This window comes from Ascaphus truei, chromosome 5 (genome assembly GCF_040206685.1).
Source record: "Ascaphus truei isolate aAscTru1 chromosome 5, aAscTru1.hap1, whole genome shotgun sequence".
Classification (NCBI taxonomy): Eukaryota; Metazoa; Chordata; class Amphibia; order Anura; family Ascaphidae; genus Ascaphus; species Ascaphus truei.
Genome location: NC_134487.1, coordinates 306979235 through 307004076, shown reverse-complemented (window position 1 = coordinate 307004076; position 24842 = coordinate 306979235). Strand labels below are relative to the sequence as shown.

Here is a 24842-nt window from a genome sequence, read left to right as displayed (position 1 = left end):
CATTCTCATGTATACCCGAGAGCTACATCAATATAAAGTAGCTGTAGCTTTTCCCCACAGACATACAGAAAAAAGCAGTGTTTTTTGAAGTAACTTTACATTTTTATGTAGTTGTTTGTTTCCTCAAAATAATATACCGAAATTCTTAAAAAAACAACAATTTCCCGAAATGCTATTGGCCATAGAATTAGCTACATTATTTTGCACTTAAATATACTCTACCTTCTAAGCAACCGCAATGAAAATATTTAATTGCTATAGTTTGTACGTGAGCTTCCGTAGAGCTCGGTAATTCAGTTTGTCCATGGTTAATCCATTGGCTATCTTGGTGATGTTTCCTAGACTGGTAACCTATAAACATGCCAGATCCAAGGCACCACATTCTCCTACATACTAATTACATTGTTGTGGCCATACTGTATGCCCAAATATCCACATGGATAATGGTACTGGCAAAGTAATGAATGTACCTATGGAGGCCATAGGGATCTATCAAGTTTTAAGACCACTCATTTAACAAAATGACTTCTGCAGTCCTTACTGACCAAGAAGGAAATACAATTTGCTGGTTTATAGTTTAAGCATATACAAATGTAGCAAAGTTCGACGTGTCTTCGTGGCCGGTCCCACATGGGCTCACGGCACTGACGGATTACCGATGCCGGGGGGGGCAGATTTGTAAGCATGGGCCCACTGCAGCTCAATCCCAGCAGATACTGTCCACAGCACCACGAACACTTGCTTGTCCGGCCACGGTGCCGGGGATAGTAAGGCTTGCTACATCGGTAGAATTGTTTTCCAATAGTATCTACAGTAGTAATTTAGGGGCAGATCCTCAGGAGGGCACTAAATTAGGGTAAATACTGGTATGTTACGTAATTAAGTAGAAGACGTTATTTTTCATTCACTTAACGGGGATCCTCAGAGCTAATCGTACTAAAAGGGCTGATATTAAGCATAGTCTCCTCATCGGTTCCCATGCCAGGATAGCCAAAATGGAACCAGCCGATAAAAGTGTGACATCTCTTGTTACATTAAAGCAACAGAGTTCATGATATTGTTCATTAGTTGAAATGAACTATTGTTCATTAGTTTTTAATTTAGATATGCTGGAACTAATATATTTTGAAAAAAGTTAAATAAATCTATATTACATTTTGTGCATTATTTCTAGAATTTATTTAAAAATACTCTACTTATGTATTATTAAGCAGAAATTATTTAATTATACCCTAAAGATTACTGCTGCAAACTAATTATTCTGTAAAAAGTTATAGAATATATTATAAACCAAGGAATATAGGGGTAGATCCTCAGAAGTGCGCTAAATAACATTATTTTACCTAATTAGGTAATAGACATTATTTTTCCTTCATGTAATGAGGATCCTCAAAGCTAATCATATGCATAAATACAGCTCGTTAGCAAAACCACCATCGTTATATTACTTTAGTTTCCAATACACGCCACATCGGTCAGACTTTAAGGCAATGTTAGTAACAGAGATTTTCACGTGTTACCAAAAACGAATACAAATCTTTTTAGAATATTAGAAAAGTATCATTTTTACACTTATTAACTTTTTAACTTAATTCTATGGTATATAATGTAATAGTGACTGTATACCGTATGGGTGTACAATCATGTATATCCATACATAAATACAAAAACTTGTGCACATGCACGCAAAATGCATGTTCTGTTGCGCAAGATTTGTGTCCACTTGATGTTAAATGATGTCATTAATATATACGTGTATTCTCAAGTACCCTATAAATCATATACTGGGTGTGATTTCTGTAGAAGGCAGTACCAAAATACAATAAAATTTAATAAAAACTGAATACAATTGAATACTTAAAACATGAAAAATGCAAAACCACCGATAAATGCGTCCCTATAGATGCAGACTTGCAGCAAACACACAGATATATAAACGTAACACCCCTTCATGTGCTCACAAATGTGTCAACATGAAACAAGTGTTTAATATATATATATATATTTAATGATGGGAGGAGGTTGGTGGGATTAAAAACACCATTTAATGCAACTTTATCAATCCCTTTGATAAAGTTGCATTATTGTGACGAAACGCGTCAGGGACGTAATTTACAACATTACGTCATCACGTTGTCTGCATGCTTTACGGCCGGAGCGTGTAGGAGCTGTATTGAGGCCAACTCTGATGTCACACTGCGTGGAGGACTTCATTTGATCGCGCTAAGGACGGACGCTGTCGGATGCACTGCCCCAGGGTTCCGGTTGGACTGCTAACACGTCACGGGACGGTTCCTGCATCGGTGGTGATAATTTTGTCACAAATTGCTTGTTTATCACTTATACTCTGTAAGTGTTTTTAATCCCCCCCACCAACCCCCTCCCATCATTAAATGTACAGGATCACACTATGGGGCGTGCGCTCTCTGTCTTCTTTTTGTATCTATAGATTCTGCCTTGGAAGTGGTTCTTCCATTTGAGAGCTGCCGTGGACCCCTGGATCCTGTAATAATTCCTGTATTACCTATCAGGACTCATTCTGGGGTTTGGACATTTACACTTGGACTGTTTAATATTTTTATTTAATTTTATTTATTTTATGGATATGTAATAGAGTGTATATTTTAGTTTGTCAATATTAATTTTATATTTAATACTCATTATAGGACTGCTTTGTATTTTGAATATAGCACTTTGTAAGGGTTTATTATTTTTCACTGGTTTATGAGTGGCGCTACTTTATTCACTTCTTTTTTTGATATATATATATACTGCTGCGGCACAGTTTATTCGAGCATTTGCCCGTTCTGTGCCGCAGCAGTAGCCTGGCGCGCGCCCGAGTGTGACGGGCGCGCGCCGAAGCAGCGGAAGAGCGCCCTCCGATCGGGGCGCTCTCCCTACCGCTGCCGGGTCCGCCGGGTCCCCCGGAACCCCCTGCCGCTGTCCCGCGATCGCGGGACACCAGGGCTCCCTCGGGGAGCCCTGGACGCGCGTGCAGGGGGCGCAGGCTCCCGAAGACGCGTGACCGCCGAGGGGCGGCCACTAGCAAGCCGGGAAATCTCCCGGCTTGCGGATCTGGCCGCACTGCGATAAAGTGTGTCGCCAGTGTATACACAATGTTTTATATATATATATAGAGAGAGAGAGAGAGAGAGAGAGAGAGAGATACAATGTTATATATATATATATATATATATATATATATATATATATATATATATATATATATAACATTGTATGGGGATACAATGTATGCTAAATAATATCCTCTAGAGTGATTTCTTGTATTTGAAGGGTAAGTAACCAACGCAGTCCACGATGTCAGGATACCCCTCCTCCTCAATAAACCTCACAAGCAAAAAAGAATAAAGGGCGCAAATTTTTTTAAATATCTTTATATAATAGTATTGAATCAACATTAAAAACTGTGCACTCACACAAACGATAAAAAAATAATTAAATAAAATGAATTGCCTTGTCACATCGGTCTCCGTTCTCTCTCTCCTATGTTTGCGATCAGCTGTAAGTCCTGGGGTCCAGTCTTTGTCCACAACCCGCTGGACGCCTTCCCTGGTCTTTATGGTGGGGGGTGATGGGCGCTTGTGAGCTGTAGACCCCTGTTGGTTAACAACAGTTCTGGCTCCACTCCGCGGTGTGCCCCCTTCCTCCGACCGGCATTCTGTTTGCTGCGGGACTCTCCCGGAAGTGGCGACTCCCCTGTTTGCGTGTCACCAACGCTCTGCGTTCCATACGTACCTCACCAATATTTATTAATATATCATATGTTTTCATGTACAATTAAAATAAATGAGGGATATCCATGCTTCATTTTTTTAATTGTTCATTAATAAAAAATAAATATTAATTTATATTGGTTGAGGTATGTAAAGATATACATTATTGTACACCCATACTTTACACAGTCATTATTATATTATATACCATATTCGTTCACACAAAAATATTACTTTAATCACCAAAAGCCATATTATATTTATGATGTTTCAGACATTTATATGATCCATAATATATATCGTTGTATGACAAATGTAACTTTTTGTAATGAAAGGGTTAAATCCTATACTCATTGCTTTTAGGCTATTCCCAGAAATGATGTGAGTAACGGCAGTTTTTGGAAGGTGGTAAATATCGCCGCGTTATTCCCGTGCGCTAATAGTAACGCAGGTCTGAGGATCTCCCTTGTTAGGTAAACTGCTCATTACCATATGATTTGCATATGAGTAAACCCGGCGTCTGTTAACATGTAAGGGTCCGTTATCTATAAGGGAAATGCCAGGACATCGAAGCACTAAGCACCTTTTGGGTATTTTTACGGATACGTTAAATTGAGATAACGGAACGCAAAGGAATGCGCGACCTCGGAGGCTCTCCCCCTTATTTCGAGGCCACAACAGTATGACTCAGATAGAAAACCACCAGGTATTAAACAAGAACTCATCAATTTGTGCAAAAGGGGAAAAAATGATATTCTACTGTGCTATGAATTAAAAAAGCAAGTTTAGCTTCATTAGATTTCCGGAACACCTTTTGTTTCAATACAATAAAACATGTTACTTACGTCATGAAGAGGGTACGCCGTTTCATAGACATTGTTTGCTATCAACGTGGTAATACCTTCAGGGGAAACATTATAATTACACAGGCATGTTACTGTTTCATTCTTTACTTGTACTAACATATAACATATATATACAATATAGCAAAGCAGTATCTGCAGTATTCCAATGCTTTCAGCTGAAGTGTACTGCTAAAAAATGCTTAGATAAATATGAAAAATAAAACAAATGATATATGTTTCGTTTAAGGGTTACGGGAGCATCTCAAAGCTCACATTCATCACTATTATTTTAGAACGAGACACCGGGGCACATTTAGGCTTCTCCTGATCAGAGATGGTGATTGTGCCCCTTTTCTGTATAGAAAATGTGTTTGACCTAGTCCGAGTTTGCAAGCAAATTGCCAAGCATTAAAATAACGATCAATGTGCGAAATTCTAACAATCAGTGTGCGAAATTCTAACAATCAGTGTGCGAAATTCTAACAATCGATGTGCGAAATTCTAACAATCGATGTGCGAAATTCTAACAATCGATGTGCGAAATTCTAACAATCGATGTGCGAAATTCTAACAATCGATGTGCGAAATTCTAACAATCAGTGTGCGAAATTCTAACAATCAGTGTGCGAAATTCTAACGATCGATGTGCGAAATTCTAACGATCGATGTGCGAAATTCTAACGATCGATGTGCGAAATTCTAACGATCGATGTGCGAAATTCTAACAATCGATGTGTGAAATTCTAACAATCGATGTGCGAAATTCTAACAATCGATGTGCGAAATTCTAACAATCAGTGTGCGAAATTCTAACAATCGATGTGCGAAATTCTAACAATCGATGTGCGAAATTCTAACAATCGATGTGCGAAATTCGAACAATCGACAATGTGCGAAATTCTAACAATCGACAATGTGTGAAATTCTGAAAATCGGTAGATTCGCTAATGCTGAATTTATAAATAGGTCCCATACACCATGTTTAACTGACTGTCTAGCGATATTTTGCTTACTATTTTGGCGACATTATTTCCCCCTTTGAAGCTTACCGAAATATTTTTTCAAAAATCGAATTTGGAGGGAAAAAAAAGTAAAAAACTGCGTTTTGGACAGTATAAAACTTCCCTTCTCCAAATAATTTTATTTATATGAATACTTATATCCACTCATTTACTTCTCTACGAGCTTCATTTTCATTTTCTCAATGCTGTCATAATTTACAAGCTTTTTATATATCACAAATATTTACAAGCTGCAATGCAAATAACTATTAACTTTAGCAATTGTGCGGTAAACACATTATGCATTTCACATACCTGTACATTTTTTACTAGTTTCAGTACTGTTTTTTTTTCTTTAACTAGATTTTGCTACAAAATAGGAAGTATCTTGAGACACAAGTTCCTACAAAACATAATTTGTATAAATAAACCAAATTTCCTCTACTGTAAATCTGTAAAAACCTAGCAACTGACAGAACTACAGAAATGTACGTGTACAGTGTATGCCAGAGAGCAGAAGATGGGGTCCGGTTAGGAAGTACAGAAATAAACAGGTACCATTTATGGTTTTGGAGTAAAATGGGAAGATATGTTGTGTGGTAATTTATACCAGGGGTGGGCAATTCTAGTCCTCAGGGGCCACCAACAGGACAGGTTTTCGGAATATCCTTAAAACCTGACCTGTTGGTGGCCCTTGAGGGCTGGAGCTGTCCACCCCAGATACGCGTCTATGCTTTTATAATAGAGAAACTGATTAGTTGCAAAGAAGTGAAACTGTTACTTTAATGTGTTAGATCACATCCAAGCTAATTATTAGTGTGGAACATTCCCGGGCATCCCCAGCCAACTCCTTCACTGTGTTTGGTGAGTTAAACTCACCATCCGTGTGTGTAGCGCCAGTAAAAATACAGTTTGAAACCAGAGCAGAACTGATTATGGAAAGAATGCGCAGTCTGACTTGCTAAATTCACCTGCACTTATAATATTGTGTCAGCAATAACTGTGTTATTGGTCCAAGTGTAATGAAGTACTGGAAAAATCAATATCTAGATCATAAAATGCTAGACACACATTCACAGAATGGTACCTGAATTGGCCAAATGTACACATACTGTAAATACTGCTCTATGTGAGCTTTGGAAATAATGCAGGTGTTTTTTCAACTTAAAATGGACCAGTGTGGATGGAAAAGTTCATACGCAATAGTATTTGTATATAAATCCTATGGAGGTTCAATAAATGGAATGGAATGACTTCCAAAAAATATGATTTTTGCATGACCAAGATGTGATGTGCAATATAGTGATCCAATATTTTAATCAAAGATCTTCTCAGATGAAATTGTATGTTTTCAAAGAAAAGATTTCTTAAATTAAACCTGAATGTATCGTTAAGAGTTTATTTCTTGTAGTGCTTCCCCAGCTACCATTAAAGCGCTGACAGCAGAGCTATGTTTCTACACTGCCGCAACAGGTGGGGGGCAGAAGCTCAACCTTCAGTGTAGTATAGCTGCAAAGTAACGAGGGGTAACTTTTCTCATGATCTTTGTGGGTTTATAAAGCAATAAAACATTTGCAAACCCAAAACTAACAATTATTTAGAACCAAGACAAACCCAGTGAAGACATCGGGCGAGTTCCCATCCATGGAAGGCCATTATCCTCCCCTGCCGGGTACTGCTGATGATGACCATTGTATCGAAAAATATATTTCTCAAACCGATACATCCAGATAAACTAAATGTGAGAGTCGTTTGCTAGTGAACCTTCATTACACAAATTTTAGTGATTAACAATCAGTAATTAAACTGCAGAATGGGTGAGATGTACAGACCAGCAAAGCCATACATTCCCCTCAACCAATATTTCACATGTTACTATGGAGCCACATTCTGCTCCAACACTGTTTGAAAACGTTTCTGAATTGGCCCTTAGGATAAAAATGATAACAAGTTATAAATCAGTATCTAAAGTGAATATGTGTTTACAATTTGCAAATGGATTTATGACAATAAATTGGCTGTAAGTGACAATCTCGTGTTGTGTTTCTTGGTGCCAGTCTTTGCACTGCTTTCTTCAGTGAGAGATTGCTGACATAACCTTGGTGTTACAGAGCACAGTATTAAGGCTTAATCTGTAAATAATCTGTATCTTTATTCTGTCATTGTGTCATTTAAACGTGCTAGGTTAAGTTCTTGCAGTAAAAGAAAATGGCATCATGTTAAAATACTGTAGATCACCCTGAGGGGGACATGCACTAAGCAGTGATAAGTGGGTTTTCTGGGTGCTATGCACAAAGCAGTGATAAGTGCTTTTAAGTGAGATACACGCCTTTATAGCGTGATACTGCCTGTTGTGAGATTCACAAAGCAGGGATAACACTGCAGTATCGCGCTATAATGGCATTACTTCCCACTTCAAAGCACTTATCACTGTTTTGTGAATCTCACAGCAGGCAATATCACGCTATAATGGTTTTTCATCTCACTTAAAAGCACTTATCACTGCTTAGTGCATGACCCCCTAAATGTATGTTAAGTATAATAGTATATATAGTGAAAATATACTATATATTATTTTATCTTTAGTATTTAACACTTACCCATACTGTGTTTGGCCTTTGCACAAGACGTCCGCTTTAAGATCTCATGCACCTGGTGAAAATAAAAATTCTCATTTAAATTATTAAAATATATGTATTTGATTCAAATATTACAATATTAAAAAGAGCTTTGCTACTTAATCTGAAGAAAAATACAGTGCGCTGTAAAATACAAAGCATAGTGTAAGTGCGATATTAAAAGTTATTGGGGACATTTCTGAAGAAATTAAGGTCAAAGTGCCCAAGACCTGAATGTTTGCACATACATATAAATATATATATACACAGTGGCGGCCGAGCTGAGTCTTCAGCGGCCGCCACCGCAATGTGCGGGCAGACGCGGCTGGTTTTTTTTTTCCGCCGCGTGCCGCGCATCACTGATGTGCGGTCACTCGTGCCAGGGTGACGGAGAATGGCGCAGAGAAGCAGGGCAGAGCAGAGGCAGAGGTCGCGAGGGGAGGGGAACGAAGGGAAGGATGTGGGGAAGATGCGGCTGGCGCGGCCAAGTTCGGCGCCAGCCCGAATACAGCCGCGGGACAAGACGGGTAAGTGTGAGACTGAAGCTGGCCGCAGCAGTATATATATATAAAACAAAAAAAGAGAGCGCCCGATCCTAGTGCAATATGTAAAATAATATCATTTAATATACAAAAAAGAGTCCAACAATTTAAAACTCACAAACAACATGAATAAAAGAGCATTTTATGAGTAATACTCATGCACCAAGCACAGGAACTCTGCTGCTCTGCTCACATGCCTCTACACTGCACACGGTCAGGACACGATCAAAACCCCTCTGAGCCACCGTCCAGCAGGAACTCAGGTACCGTGTCACTTCTCCTAGTGTCCTCCGCATGTGCAATGGGTGCCAGACCGGGTAAACCAAAACAGGAACCGTGAGGAGCAAGCTGTCAGCATCAATCTCTTTGAGTCCCAAATGTAGAGGTATGGTGTTTGCTTGCTCTCACTAGCAATTCACCCTACGCGTTTCTTCACATCAAGTGATTTCATCAGGGGATGGATAGTGAATGTTCATCATTAGTATATATACCCATGTGATCCAATCAAAAATACCAACTAATTGGGCAACCGTACATACAAAGGTTAATTGATTAATTGACCTTTGAACTTGAATGTTGTCATATAGGTCTATTAAAATTAATTGCAACTAGATCATAACAGATATCATTATTAGATTAAGTAAATCATGAAATGGTACAAAAACATCTAAACCGTATGTGTATACACAATCATGGATCACATGTATGTCTATACAATTACAATGAGCAAGTCATGTAGATATATGTATGTGCACATACACACCACCTGAATTTAGTAATTGGTGTATTTTAATATTACTTTCTTTGCATGATGACATGAAAATGTTGTATTACAGGTCTACAAATGCACACACATACATCTAAACAGCAATATATACATGTCCACATATCTATGTACCACCAACATTATAACAAAATAATCAATCATAGACGAAATATCTAAAAAGGAGAAAAAAGGAAAACAACATTAATATTTACTTATGGATCGGACTATTTACTTGAAATGCACATCAACCAAAAATGATTGATGTATCCTTCAAGTATTGGCTAGTATAGGAAGACCATTTAGGAAAGTGATTGATTATATATCAAAACTGAATGATATTAATATGAATGATATTAATTACTCATAAAATGCTCTTTTATTCATGTTGTTTGTGAGTTTTAAATTGTTGGACTCTTTTTTGTATATTAAATGATATTATTTTACATATTGCACTTGGATCGGGCGCTCTCTTTTTTCATTTTTATAGATCTACTGAGAGGTCATTGGTTCCACGTAGAAGGCTGCCAGTATCCTGCAAAGAGTGCTATTCTTGATTTGAGTATACATTTTTTATTCATCCATTCATGGTTTTTTATCCACATTGATTTTTTCCAACTTTTTTTTATCACAGCCATTTTTTGATCTATGGTTTCATAGACACTAGCAATTTTTTTGTTTAGGATATTTACATTTATTTATACTGTATGTTTGTTCATAATTTTTCATGTTTTTAGAGATATCTCTTTGCTATTGAAATAGAATATAGTTAATCATATTTTCAAAAAGTTAAATTTACAAGTGTATATAGATCCCAACAGGCGCAGTCTTTTTGTTTGTATATATATATATATATATATATACAGTGGTTGACATATCACCAAAAAATCTACTCGCCACACAAAAAAATCTACTCGCCACCTAGTACCAAACGTGTGCTGCTTGGGCCAATATTTACTCGTCCGGGGGTTAAATCCACTCGCCCGGGGCGAGCAAATGTATAGGTTTGTCGAACATATATATATATATATATATATATATATAAAGCAGAAAATAGCCGTGTTAGTCCAGTTGCGATAGTGCAGAATAAATGAGTTCTTCAGTATTAGGTGATACCTTTTTTATTTGACTAACAATTTATGTCAAAGGACAAGCTTTCGAAAGTTATCCTCTCTTCTTCAGGTCAGCAATACTTGTAACTCTCGAAAGCTTGTCCTATGACATAAATTGTTAGTCCAATAAAAAAAGGTATCACCTAATACTGAAGAACTCATTTATTCTGCACTATATATATATATATATATATATATATATATATATATATATATATATATAATCAAAAAAATAAATAGATGATACCGTTCTGTGGCTAACGAAATGCTTTTATTTGTGCGAGCTTTCGAGATACACTGATCTCTTCTTCCGGCGATGTTACAATGAATGAAGCAAAAGGTAAACTTAAAAACAGTGTCTCTTGGAATGTTATCTGTGCTGTTCCTTCCCCCGGTGTGGATGTGTTTTATGGCTAGAGGTGTCAAAAGGTTACTGTGAAAGCAAGTTAAGAAAGAGTGTGTATGTGTATCAGTGTGAATAAAAATGAATGGAGAGACCACAGTATATATACATACTATATATATATAGTATAGTATATAGTACTATAGTATATATATATACTGTGGGCTCTCCATTCATTTTTATTCACACTGATACACATACACACTCTTTCTTAACTTGCTTTCACAGTAACCTTTTGACACCTCTAGCCATAAAACACATCCACACCAGGGGAAGGAACAGCACAGATAACATTCCAAGAGACACTGTTTTTAAGTTTACCTTTTGCTTCATTCATTGTAACATCGCCGGAAGAAGAGATCAGTGTATCTCGAAAGCTCGCACAAATAAAAGCATTTCGTTAGCCACAGAACGGTATCATCTATTTATTTTTTTGATTATTGAAGCTCGGCTAACACGGTACTGATACCTCTACATGTATATATATATATATATATATATATAGCAAATGGAAATATTACTGTATGCTCATTTGCATGTCTTAGACAGGTCTGCAACCTCGCCCACCCACAGACACCCTGGCTGTGTTCAAAGCTATGAGCATGCAGCAAGCTTAAGCCTATAGGGAACCATGTTAAAAATGGTATTGAAGCAAAAAGTAGGACTGTGTGCTCATTTGCATGTCATTTCCCAGAATACCTTGCTGCAGTGGAAGTGCTGTGGGCTGGGTGATAATGGTGAAAGGCAGGGTTGCAGACCTGTCAAAGACATGCAAATGAGCATACAGTAATATTTCCATTTACTATATGCTTTACTGTGGAGGGTTTTTGTCACTTTTGTCACCATAACTTAACTAAGTATATATATATATATATATATATATACATATATATATATATATATATATATATATATATATATATATATATATATATATATATATATATACATATATATATATATATACATATATATATATATATATATATATATATATATATATATACATACATATATACATATATATATACATACACACACACACACACACACACACACACACACACACACACACACACACACACACACACACACACACACACACACACACACACACATATATATATATATATACACACACACATATATATATAATATACACATATATATACACATATATATATACACATGTATACACATATATATACACATACATACTGTATGTATGTACTGTATGTACAGTATGTTTGAATGTATATATCTCCTTCATTTGTTCATGGATATGCTTACTATTTTTCTCATGCTATGTTTGTCCAGGGTATGAGGTTTATCTCCATCTTTTTTCTCCCCTGTGTCTCCCCCTTGGTTACATATATTTTTTCTGTGTACTATATTTTTAGTATATAAGTTTATTGTAATTTATATTTTTCTTCTGTTTCTACCAGTTTTTCTTGATTTGAATATTAGTTTAGGAGTTTAGTATTTAGCTTTTCTTCTTTCTTATTTTCTGGTAGTTAGGATTATTAAGGGGTGTCTGTTCTTTTTTGGCTAATTTGTATCTTTCCATGTATTTATTGGATATTTACTGAGATATGTTTTTTGGCTCATTAGTACAGTTTTTTACTTAGCATGTGTTGATATATACTCATATCGATTCTTGCTTGTTATTTTTTGTTAGGTTACCATTAGTTTATGTATGTTTTTATGTTAGTGTGTTTCACGGCTTCTTATTAAAATCTTGGACGCATTTTCACTGCTGACTCATGGTTCCAGGTTTTTTGTTTTCTTTTTTCATTTAGTTATTACAGGCTTATTGTGAGTGCTTAATATAGGGATCTTGTCAGTCTTTTTTGTGTGTTTTCATATTATTTTTTATCCCTTAGCACCTCCAGAATTTTTACTAACTTATTATTGGTTTGCTTAAGTTAATCTTTAAACATCAATATTATATTTATTTTTGGGTCCTGGGTTAGCCTTTTCTATTAATATAGTGTTAGCGACTTTTCCTTTTTGTGTGTGTTTGATATATATATATATATATATATAGCAAGATCTTTCATACAAGTTGTGCACCGTTTGCGTGACATCGCGATTTGGGGAGTGACAATGGGAGGAGTTACCTGAGGCCCAGGATGTATGAGATATAAATCTCTGAGTCTTCGCGCGTCACTTCCAGGTCTGAGGTGGGGTAATGTTTTGACGCAATTTGTATTTATTTTATTTATTTATTAGAATGTTTTACCAGGAAGTAATAGATTGAGAGTTACTTCTCGTTTTCAAGTATGTGCTGGGCACAGAATGCAAATGGAAGCAGAGAACTGAGTAATGCATCAAAACAAACGTCTCTGCTCTTTCTTTACATCTCCCCCTTGATATCGAACTTGTATGTATGTATAATTGTATTTATATAGCGCCAACCGAGTGCGCAATGCGTTACAAAGTTATAATACAATGTAAATAAATTACAAATTACATAATTTTCTGCTTCCAGATAGATATACACATACATACATACGCACTGTACATACAGTACATACATACAGTATGTATGTGTATATATACATATATATCCCCCATATAGTTGGTATTTTTACAACTCAGTCTTATACCTACCCAAACAATACAACTGGTTCTAAGTGCACATGGGTGCACACAATGCTTCTTGTATGTATGTACAGTACGTATGTATGTACTGTATGTATGTATGTACAGTACGTATGCATGTACTGTATGTATGTATGTAGTACGTATGCATGTACTGTATGTATGTATGTACAGTACGTATGTATGTACTGTATGTATGTATGTACAGTACGTATGCATGTACTGTATGTATGTATGTACAGTACGTATGTACTGTATGATACAAGTTCCATTTGCATTCTGTGCCCAGCACATACTTGAAAACGAGAAGTAACTCTCAATCTATTACTTCCTGGTAAAACATTCTAATAAATAAATAAATAAAATAAATACAAATTGCGTCAAAACCTTACCCCACCTCGTACCTGGAAGTGACGCGCGAAGACTCAGAGTTTTATATCTCATACATCCTGGGCCTCAGGTAACTCCTCCCATTGTCACTCCCCAAATCGCGATGTCACGCAAACGGTGCACAACTTGTATCAAAGATCTTGCTACATAGACGCACGGTGAAAATTACGCAATTTGCATACATTTTGCTGCAAATGTGCCTTGTTATATCACCCCTGAAGTGTCTCGCCCAGAGAAGTGCAAACTTCTTTACATTTGCGTTGCAAAATTTCCATTTCTTCTTAAAATTTGAGAAAATTCAAATTGCTTCGAATTTCATCAATTTGACAAATGTTGCCGGAATTGAGTGAACGATTCAGTATATAAAGCGCCATGCACCTCCCACATTGAGTTTGAATGCTTGGCCATTTATTTCTTTTCAAAGCTTAGCTTTTCCTGCGAAGATTTCCACCTAACAAATAGCAAGTTAGCGAACGTCAGCTAAACATTGCATGTGTAGTCACAGCACCGTTGGAATACATTACTCTCAGTCAGTATGATAGTAAAAGTTTGCTAACCCTCTGGAAATCCAGCACCTGACTGTATCTCCTCGTTGCTGTGTTACACAAAACAAACAGACACGGAGCAGGATGGGGAGGCCGGTATGCGTGATGTCTCAGCAAGCGCCATTAGGCATGAAAAATCTCATCAATTCTTAATAGAAACATACTGTACATACTTACTATTCGACTGCGTGTTGCATTGTCAAAAAATGTGTCTTTGTCTTTAATGTTGTACCTAAAAATATATAGAACATGATTAATGTCTTTTTTAGATATTTTGCTATACAAACATAGATTTATTCTAACATGCTAGTGAGGCCTGCAATGCTTCCCCAATTTGTTTTGTGAAAGGTCATACATAACTCTTAATAATAAATGCTAAACTTAAGCAAAAATATGCAGAGTCGCCGTCACGCTAAGAAAAGCATTGATTGAAATATTGATTAATTAGCCTTCCTTAACATTTGGCGGAATATATTCATTAATTATCCCTGACGTGCGGTATGCTCCTAGATTTTTATTTCGCGTCTGGTTTGTAAGTCACCAGCGTTGAATGTTCTGGAAAGCCAAGAAAGGAAATGCTCTCTCTCCCTTCTGTGGTATCGGTAAATGGCTGTATAGGGTGAACAGTTATCATAAGGAGGTGTCTTCCAAGGGCAGATGTGGGGACACCTTACTGGTTCCAAATGTCTCAATTCTTGAACTGAAATGGGAGGGAAGAAAGAGGGGTGGGAAGAAAGAGGGGTGGGAAGAAAGAGGGGTGGGAAGAAAGAGGGGTGGGAAGAAAGAGGGGTGGGAAGAAAGAGGGGTGGGAAGAAAGAGGGGTGGGAAGAAAGAGGGGAGGGAAGAAAGAGGGGTGGAGAGGAGATGGTGAAAGGAAAAGAAGTGGATACAAGAGATGAGTGTAAAGACAACGAGCACAATTGGGACAGAGAAGATAGTAGTGAGGAGTGTATAGTGAATACAAATGTAATAACGAGGATAGAGATAATTAAGTCAAGAGAGGTTAGAAGGAAAGAGCAAAGAAAATGGGAAAGATTAGAGAAGAAAGAAAGCGTAAAAAAGCTATTTATCCTTCAAAGTGTGTGCATGAGCATGGACGCGAACATATGGCTGGTGCGTCAGTCAACTCAGGAAGTATAAAGTACATCAGCGCCCAACTTCCAGCTGTACGTTATCCATTTGCAGTGTGGCATTTCCCTTCCTTACAGTGTGTCAAAAATAACTAAAGAAGGGGATGTTCGGGCCGCTAGTGAAAGTGCACAGGGAAGGAGAACCGGCGAATCCTGCTGTGATCTGGCATCAAAGTGTCAGCCACAGGGAAGGAGATGTAGACATTTATGCTTCGCCCCCACTCCACATCTGACCTGGATCTAGTGTGAGAAATAACGGTCTGACATCTCCAAAGGCAGCGGAAGGATTGTCACTTGCAGGCTGAGGAGCCTTTCTCACTCTCAGTTATGGCCGGCGTGCCCAGGGATTGGGTTCCTGTTTAATTCAGCAATTCCACATCTCATTCTCCTTCGCGTCATGTCTTCCCAGAAAGATCCTCTCGTGGGCATATAAAGTGTAAGGGGGAAACTGCTGGCACAGCTTAAGCGTTTCATTGCTTTATCTTAGCTAAAAGACATCATTGATGGGCTATTTGAAGAAAAAAAAACGATGTCCCGCCCTGAGGATTTCTGGATTTGACCTTTGAACATTCTCACTATCGCTGGGTCACCACCGGTGAAACTTTCCAGTCGATAAAAAGCCTCCTAGCGTGTGTGTAATAAGATATTCAGGCTGGTGGGACTTTTTCCTGTTGCTGCACATGATACAACACTGACATATTGATAAAAGGATCAGTCATGTGCACACACAGGAGCCTGGACGTGTAGTGACTGCTCTGCACGGCACTTCTCAGGTGTCGTGCCACACAGGGGAGGGGGGCTTATTTACACCCTGGGGCAAACTCCACATGGAGAGAGAATAGAATATACCGTACATAGTGAGATACTGAGAGGTACCGGCACGCTCACGGAAGGCCCTGGGAGGAACAGTCACGTAAGGAGGGACTAGAATGCACATTAAATAAAGAGGTAAAGGAAAGTGTGTGCAACACAGGGAGGAAAGGGACAATATGCACAGAAAAGGGGATTTGGCAGATATCTGGGTGTGAAACCTTTTATGAAGAAGTCATATCACTTTCCTCAAGAATATTTCATATTCTGCTTTCCTAAATGTACTTTTTATTTTCAAATTGGAAAAGAGTACAACGTTTTTCTATAGTACAGATTTAATTTTTTTTTACTTTAACGTGTGACTCTGCAGATAACACGTATGTATGTATGTATGTATGTATGTATGTATGTATGTATGTATGTAAGTACACGCTACTGCATGCAAAAATCTGAATCATACACATAATGCAGTAATGTCAAATGTATTTAAAGACACAGGTCCATATGTGCAAGCAGGCCTCTGCCACACCATAGTTTGTGGTATTTCGAGACACCTTAAATTCCATTGACTTGAATGGCCGAACGGTTCTTCCAGCTCTGGGGGGGTTTCCGGCAGAAAACTGTTTCGTTAATAGCCCACATGCTCACACAGTATTCTTTTAATTACTCTAGTAAAGCGACAAAGACGTTTGAATAAAAGGAAAGGGAATAATTGTATACTGTATATGCACACGAGATGTGCAATTTGTTCACTAGAGTTTGCGAACCACGTGAAATTTGCCAGAATTATTTCCAATGTCCTCTAATAAACACTGCACATTTTGCACAATTATGGCAAACGTCACAGCATTGTATGGTAATCTGGCAAGAATATTGTATTTTGGACTATTTTAGTGCCTTCACAAGCAATGGGAACTTTTGCAAAAAAGTCAGGAAAAATGTAAAATTAAGGAGAAAATCAAATTAATATTGTGAAGCAAATTTGAAGACATTCGCACAACTTAACTATGATAGTTAAAGTCATCAATAAATAAGAATAATTTCATGGAAAGTATCGTACCCCGGGAAACCTGTACAGCGTACAGTAGATATTTCTATGTCTAAATACTGATGTCTTCTTGTAATTACAGCCGTTTTGGAGCTATAGATGGGTTAGAAAGCCTGGTACCAGCATACGAGGGAGTGTGCTCAATGTGCTAATATGGCTATTTATTCAGTTTCACATACATTCTGTGTTATGATCATTCAGACCATTGTCCGCATTGCTTTAGCTTGATGATGCTGCCATGCAAAGCTATAAAACAATGAAAACATTCTATACTCACAAATGCATTTTTTCTCTGGAAAAGGGATAAGATAAATGTTTCATCTTTGTATTTTCACATAGCTGTGGCACATTGGGCTGCAAAGGCTTGGTACATTTGTTCCATATTGCATATAGCTTTACAAAGATACCGCTTTCTTGCTTTACTTCATACATCTGAATAACAACATCAAGAAAAAAAGAAGACATTAAATATTATTAAAGATAATGCTTGGGGTATCTCTCCTAATCCTGGACCCAGCTATATACACACCTGCTCTCACCCACGCCTACCTGCCACCTCTTCCCCTGCTAATGGTGTTAACCTGCAGTATCTAATTTAATACTGACTAACTTTAAAACTCGCCCCCCAAAACAGACATCCCACAGCCTGCACGCATGGCTAATGTCCAACACCCAGAGTCACTCCTAGCAACCATTGTGTCCAAGCACTGCCATCTACAGCACTTATTCCCTCACCTGATGGCTCTGTAACTCTCCCATTATACCTCTTAGATTGTAAGCTCTTCAGGGCAGGGATTTTCTTTCCTGTTGTCTGATTTTGCTGCACTTATTGTATTATTATATTTCCCTGTACTGTATTCTTTGTGAAGCGCTGAGTACACTTTTGGCGCTATATAAATAAAGACATACAATACATACATACATACAAACATACATACATACATACATACATACATACATACAAAGATGACAGAAAACACAAAACATTGCACACAGGGACACGGTTGCTTCATGGAAGGGCTCATCATCTAGAGACTAAAATCCAGTCTCCACAGCCCACGTGTTCTATGTATTCTCGGGTGGCAGACATTTGTAGGACAGCCAGAGAGACAGAAGTGCCTTTTCCTGGATATCATCTACTGTACATTTCCCAGGCACTGGAAAGGGATTTAACAAGCAAAAATAGAATATTTTAATCTGCCAATGACAAATGCTTCTGAAAAGTCTGTATGTAGGTGTTTGCTGTAACACTTTAGGCACTTTAGTACTGTACTTATTCAAAATATTTTACTACAGATGGGAACATTTTTCACAAAACTTGGATATTGCCGAGAAAATGCAATGTGTTAAATTTGGCCTATTAGCTTAGAACCCAAATATATCTTTCAGATATCAACCACAATCATGGAAATCTTGTGTTGTACTCATTGTTTGAGAAATGGAGTTTAATCCTGAGATAGAAATCCAACATATGAACCTAAATAAAGTTTGAAAAAAGTAAACCAAATAGACAGTTTCACGCAGGATTATTCATGTTTGTGAATTCCCAAAACTAGGGAGGATAAATACATTATCAAGGACTGCAAACTAAAGCATTGCTCCAAATACAGACGTACATTGCTTCGTTCTGACTCCTGTGTCACCTTTCATCGCTTTGCTCCAGTCTGCTCCAGTGACTGCTTTGGAAATTCTTTTTAGGAGAACTCGGTGGAGGAGATCCGTCAGCACAATATTATAATCACGTATCCAAATTCCTGCAGTTTGTCTAACTCTTTGCATCTTTGCACTAACCTTTTATTTGCACATCTCAACTGCTCAGGTGCATCTGCTACTCCTACAAATGGTACACCATGGGTCACAGCCTGGCTATCAAAAAATGATTGATTTAATTCCTTATGCTCACTGGTCTTTGAGAAAGAGAATTGTATAATGCTGCTGTTTGGGCCTCTCAGAATGTCTCGCACCCCCTCAGCTTCTTCTTAGAGAAAATAAATAAAGAATAAGTAAGTAGCAGTGTAATACTCCAAACGTTGAGCTGTGTGTTGTCCTTAAACCACACTACAAGCCAACGGGAGAATCCTACTCTCTGCAGCTGAAGTTTCTCGGTTGGTTCTTGAGGTAGGCTTGTTGGAGAACATTGTGGGTAGGCTGCAGGAGATCAGATATTATTCTACCATTTGGACTCATTTGGAATTGTGCTACTCATACTAAATACTAAATAATGCTTCATTTTGCATCATGGTAGCTTTGTGGTCAGTGTAGCAAAGTGGTATGGCGTTTCACAGTTTATATACAGTAGTATTTAATAGTGTTACACACATATTTTCTAAACAATGAGGGCTCATTATTAAACCAAATTGATAAAAAGAAGGAAAGGATGGAAGGAAAAGTGGAAATGCCAGGTATAGAGAGGATTACATTTTTGTCACTCATTGTGACAAAGTGTAAGTCATTTAATCTTGCAGAATCTTTGCAAAGCACAGTGGGCACCAAACGCGTTAGGCTAAGATTATAGTAGAGGGAGTGCGCATCAGCGAAACTTGCGCTCTAGCTGGAGGCGATCGGGAGGCGACAGGGAGGCGTTGTGGCCGTGACATCACGTGAGCGGTTCGCCCTCACTGGCGGAACCGCTCACGTGACGCAGCCACGATGCGGCCATCGCGCAGGAAAAACAAATTCAATTGTATTTTAAAAAAATTGCGCGTGTGGCCGCGCTTAGTCGCGCGCGTCAGGGCCTGCCTCAGAGGTACAGCCGTTTGTGTGCGCACTATAATCGCGGCCTGCGTTCTTTGTACTGTTTGCTGCTAGCGCACCTTGTCAGTGTAATTAATCTGTTGTAAGCAGCAGTGCTTTGTAGCCCTCTCTGTGCATAGCGGCGCTGTGCAGCTGTCCCGCCGGATCTTCTGGTATCTTCCAGAATCTCAGGCATTAACCCTGGGATGCCCAGTAGTTACAGCTACGTGTAATGTATTTCAGGTAAGGCAAGTGGGATGTGTAGGATTTCCAACAAACAGCCGCTGTTTTGTACATACCTTTTGGTGGGCACCTTTATGTTTAAGAAATTCGGCTTCCCGACTTAGTACATGCCAAGGTGCATGAAGCCTTACAAAATTTAATCCTTGGGTTCTTAGTTCTGTAGATAGATAAGAGAGTACTAGAATGGGTATGTGTATTTTATGGGATAAAGGGATTGGGGTTAGAAGCATGGGTCAATGTTATAAGGCATGGTGGTCTTGGCAGGTGGATGGGTAAATTTTTCAGAGCACATCAGTGAGTAGAAATAGTCAAGAGGAGTAGTGAGAAGACCAGAGGGACCGCGAAGCCTCGATGACTCCCCTCTGCTACGTGCTTAGAGAAAGACTTGGGCGAGACTAGGGACACCTAAGCAGCACAGGGCCTCCCCCAACCAGACTCGGGGAGCGGGGGTCGTACTCCGTCCTCTCCCTTCCCTTGTCTGAGAGATTCTCAGAGCTACCCAACCCTCACTCTCCCTCATCTGCTCACTCTCCCCGTCTCTAGCTCTCCCCTCTGTCCACATATCCTCGACCTCCTGGGCCTCTGCTCTGAACTCCTGGCTTCCTCGATCCCCCTCTCTCACTCCTCTTCCCACCTCTGTCATTCTTCCTTCTCCCAACCTCTCTCCCCCCTATCTCACCTCTCTCCTCTTCTCTCTCTCTCTCTCTCTCTCTCTCCTCTCTCTCTCTCTCCTTCCTCTCTCTCTCTTCTCCTCTCTCTCCTTCTCTCTCTCTCTCTCTCCTTCTCCTCTCTCTCTCTCTCCTTCTCTCTCTCTCTCTCCTTCTCTCTCTCTCCTCTCTCTCTCCTTCTCTCTCTCTCTCTCCTCTCTCTCTCTCTCTCTCTCTCTCTCTCTCTCTCTCTCCTTCTCTCTCTCTCTCTCTCCTCTCTCCTTCTCTCTCTCTCTCTCTCCTTCTCTCTCTCTCTCTCCTTCTCTCTTCTCTCTCTCTCTCTCCTTCTCTCTCTCTCTCTCTCTCTTCTCTCTCTCTCTCTCTCTCTCTCTCTCTCTCTCTCCTTCTCTCTCTCTCTCTCTCCTTCTCTCTCTCTCTCTCCTCTCCTCCTCTTCTCTCTTCTCTCTCTCTCTCTCTCTCTCTCTCCTTCTCTCTCTCTCTCTCTCTCCTTCTCTCTCTCTCTCTCTCTCTTCTCTCTCTCTCTCTCTCTCTCTCTCCTTCTCTCTCTCTCTCTCTCCTTCTCTCTCTCTCCTTCTCTCCTTCTCTCTCTCCTCTCCTTCTCTCTCTCCTCTCCTTCTCTCTCTCCTCTCCTTCTCTCTCTCTCTCCTTCTCTCATCCTCTCCTTCTCTCTCTCCTCTCCTTCTCTCTCTCTCTCTCCTTCTCTCTCTCTCTCTCCTTCTCTCTCTCTCTCCTTCTCTCTCTCTCTCCTTCTCTCTCTCTCTCTCTCTCTCCTTCTCTCTCTCTCTCTCTCCTTCTCTCTCTCTCTCTCTCTTCTCTCTCTCTCTCTCTCCTTCTCTCTCTCTCTCTCTCTCTCCTTCTCTCTCTCTCTCTCTCTCCTTCTCTCTCTCTCTCTCTCCTTCTCTCTCTCTCTCTCTCTCCTTCTCTCTCTCTCTCTCTCTCCTTCTCTCTCTCTCTCTCTCTCTCCTTCTCTCTCTCTCTCTCTCTCTTTCCTTCTCTCTCTCCTCTCCTTCTCTCTCTCCTCTCCTTCTCTCTCTCTCTCTCTCTCTCTCTCTCTCCTCTCCTTCTCTCTCTCTCTCTCTCTCCTTCTCTCTCTCTCTCTCTCTCCTTCTCTCTCTCTCTCTCTCTCTCTCTCCTTCTCTCTCTCTCTCTCTCTCTCTCCTTCTCTCTCTCTCTCTCTCTCTCTCTCTCTCTCTCCTTCTCTCTCTCTCTCTCTCCTTCTCTCTCTCTCTCCTTCTCTCTCTCCTCTCCTTCTCTCTCTCCTCTCCTTCTCTCTCTCCTCTCCTTCTCTCTCTCCTCTCCTTCTCTCTCTCCTCTCCTTCTCTCTCTCCTCTCCTTCTCTCTCTCCTCTCCTTCTCTCTCTCCTCTCCTTCTCTCTCTCCTCTCCTTCTCTCTCTCCTCTCTCTCTCTCTCTCTCTCTCTCTCACCCCACCTCTCTCACTCTCCTTCTCCCCCTCCCTCTCTCTCTCTCTCTCTCCCCACCTCTCTCACTCTCACCCCACCTCTCTCACTCTCCTTCTCCCCCCCCTCTCTCTCTCCCCACCTCTCTGACGCTCCTTCTCTCCCCTCTCTCTCTCACCCCTCCTCTCCCACCCACCCCCTCACTTTGCCTCCTCTCTCCAGGCCCTACATGTGGTGCAAGGGAGAGGTGTCTATCCGGGCCCAACCCAATGCCGGAGAGGGGAGGTCACCCAGGCGGCTGAAAATGAAAGTTGGGCCCGACTTGAGAAAGGTCCTAACTTCCGGGTTTAAATGGCTGGGACGCCCGCGCCCCACCCCACCTCTCTACCCCTGGGACTGGGAGATATGTGTGTCTCCACCCCCCCCCCCCCCCCGCCTGTGATGATAAAGAATTTACTGTCCTATTAATAATCACTTGGCCTCTGGTTTTAAGAAATGTATATAAGACTTTGAAGCTTCCCCATCACCAGAAGCGGCCCAGCTGCCACCGGATATAAACACGAGAGAAAATGTATTTCCTTCATTGTTTCCTTATTTATTTATTTATAAAAGTTTTACCAGGAAGTAATACAGTGAGAGTTACCGCTCGTTCTCACGCATGTCCTGGGCACAGAGTTATAACGTGTTACAGGCAGTAATACAGTGAGAGTTACCGCTCGTTCTCACGCATGTCCTGGGCACAGAGTTATAACGTGTTACAGGCAGTAATACAGTGAGAGTTACCTCTCGTTCTCATGCATGTCCTGGGCACAGAGTTATAACGTGTGTTACAGGCAGTAATACAGTGAGAGTTACCGCTCGTTCTCACGCATGTCCTGGCACAGAGTTAATAACGTGTGTTACAGGAAGTAATACAGTGAGAGTTACCTCTCGTTCTCACGCATGTCCTGGGCACAGAGTATAACATGTTACAGGCAGTAATACAGTGAGAGTTACCTCTCGTTCTCACGCATGTCCTGGGCACAGAGTTATAACGTGTTACAGGAAGTAATACAGTGAGAGTTACCGCTCGCTCTCACGCATGTCCTGGGCACAGAGTTATAATGTGTTACAGGCAGTAATACAGTGAGAGCTACCTCTCGTTCTCATGCATGTCCTGGGCACAGAGTTATAACATGTGTTACAGGCAGTAATACAGTGAGAGTTACCTCTCGTTCTCACGCATGTCCTGGGCACAGAGTTATAACATGTTACAGGAAGTAATACAGTGAGAGTTACCTCTCGTTCTCACGCATGTCCTGGCGCAGAATTATAAGATGTGTTACAGGAAGTAATACAGTGAGAGTTACCTCTCGTTCTCACGCATGTCCTGGGCACAGAGTTATAACGTGTGTTACAGGCAGTAATACAGTGAGAGTTACCTCTCGTTCTCACGCATGTCCTGGGCACAGAGTTATAAGATGTGTTACAGGAAGTAATACAGTGAGAGTTACCCTCTCGTTCTCACACATGCCCTGGGCACAGAGTTATAAGATGTGTTACAGGCAGTAATACAGTGAGAGTTACCGCTCGTTCTCACGCATGTCCTGGGCACAGAGTTATAATGTGTTACAGGCAGTAATACAGTGAGAGTTACCTCTCGCTCTCACGCATGTCCTGGGCACAGAGTTATAACGTGTTACAGGCAGTAATACAGTGAGAGTTACCTCTCGCTCTCACGCATGTCCTGGGCACAGAGTTATAACGTGTTACAGGCAGTAATACAGTGAGAGTTACCTCTCGTTCTCACGCATGTCCTGGGCACAGAGTTATAACGTGTGTTACAGGCAGTAATACAGTGAGAGTTACCGCTCGCTCTCACGTATGTTCTGGGCACAGAGTTATAACGTGTTATAGGCAGTAATACAGTAAGAGTTACCGCTCGTTCTCACGCATGTCCTGGGCAAAGAGTTATAACATGTGTCACAGGCAGTAATACAGTGAGGTTACCGCTCGCTCTCACGCATGTCCTGGGCACAGAGTTATAACATGTGTTACAGGAAATAATACAGTGAGAGTTACCTCTCGTTCTCACGCATGTCCTGGCACAGAGTTATAACATGTTACAGGCAGTAATACAGTGAGAGTTACCTCTCGTTCTCACGCATGTCCTGGGCACAGAGTTATAACGTGTGTTACAGGCAGTAATACGGTGAGAGTTACCGCTCGCTCTCACGCATGTCCTGGGCAGAGTTATGATGACAAATACAAAGTTT

The 24842-nt window shown here is 40.0% G+C and overlaps 1 protein-coding gene across 1 annotated transcript in view; it reads right to left on the bottom strand.

Moving 5' to 3' along the window:
* Nucleotides 1-24842, bottom strand: part of ANO2 (anoctamin 2) — a 355236-nt gene that overhangs the window by 233322 nt on the left and 97072 nt on the right. Inside the window, exons 5-9 of the mRNA XM_075603059.1 lie at nucleotides 20578-20671; nucleotides 17823-17977; nucleotides 14735-14789; nucleotides 8181-8232; nucleotides 4580-4635 (exon numbers count right to left, since the gene is read on the bottom strand). Coding sequence (XP_075459174.1) covers nucleotides 4580-4635; nucleotides 8181-8232; nucleotides 14735-14789; nucleotides 17823-17977; nucleotides 20578-20671 — 412 coding nt within the window. The remainder of the gene's footprint in view (nucleotides 1-4579; nucleotides 4636-8180; nucleotides 8233-14734; nucleotides 14790-17822; nucleotides 17978-20577; nucleotides 20672-24842) is intronic.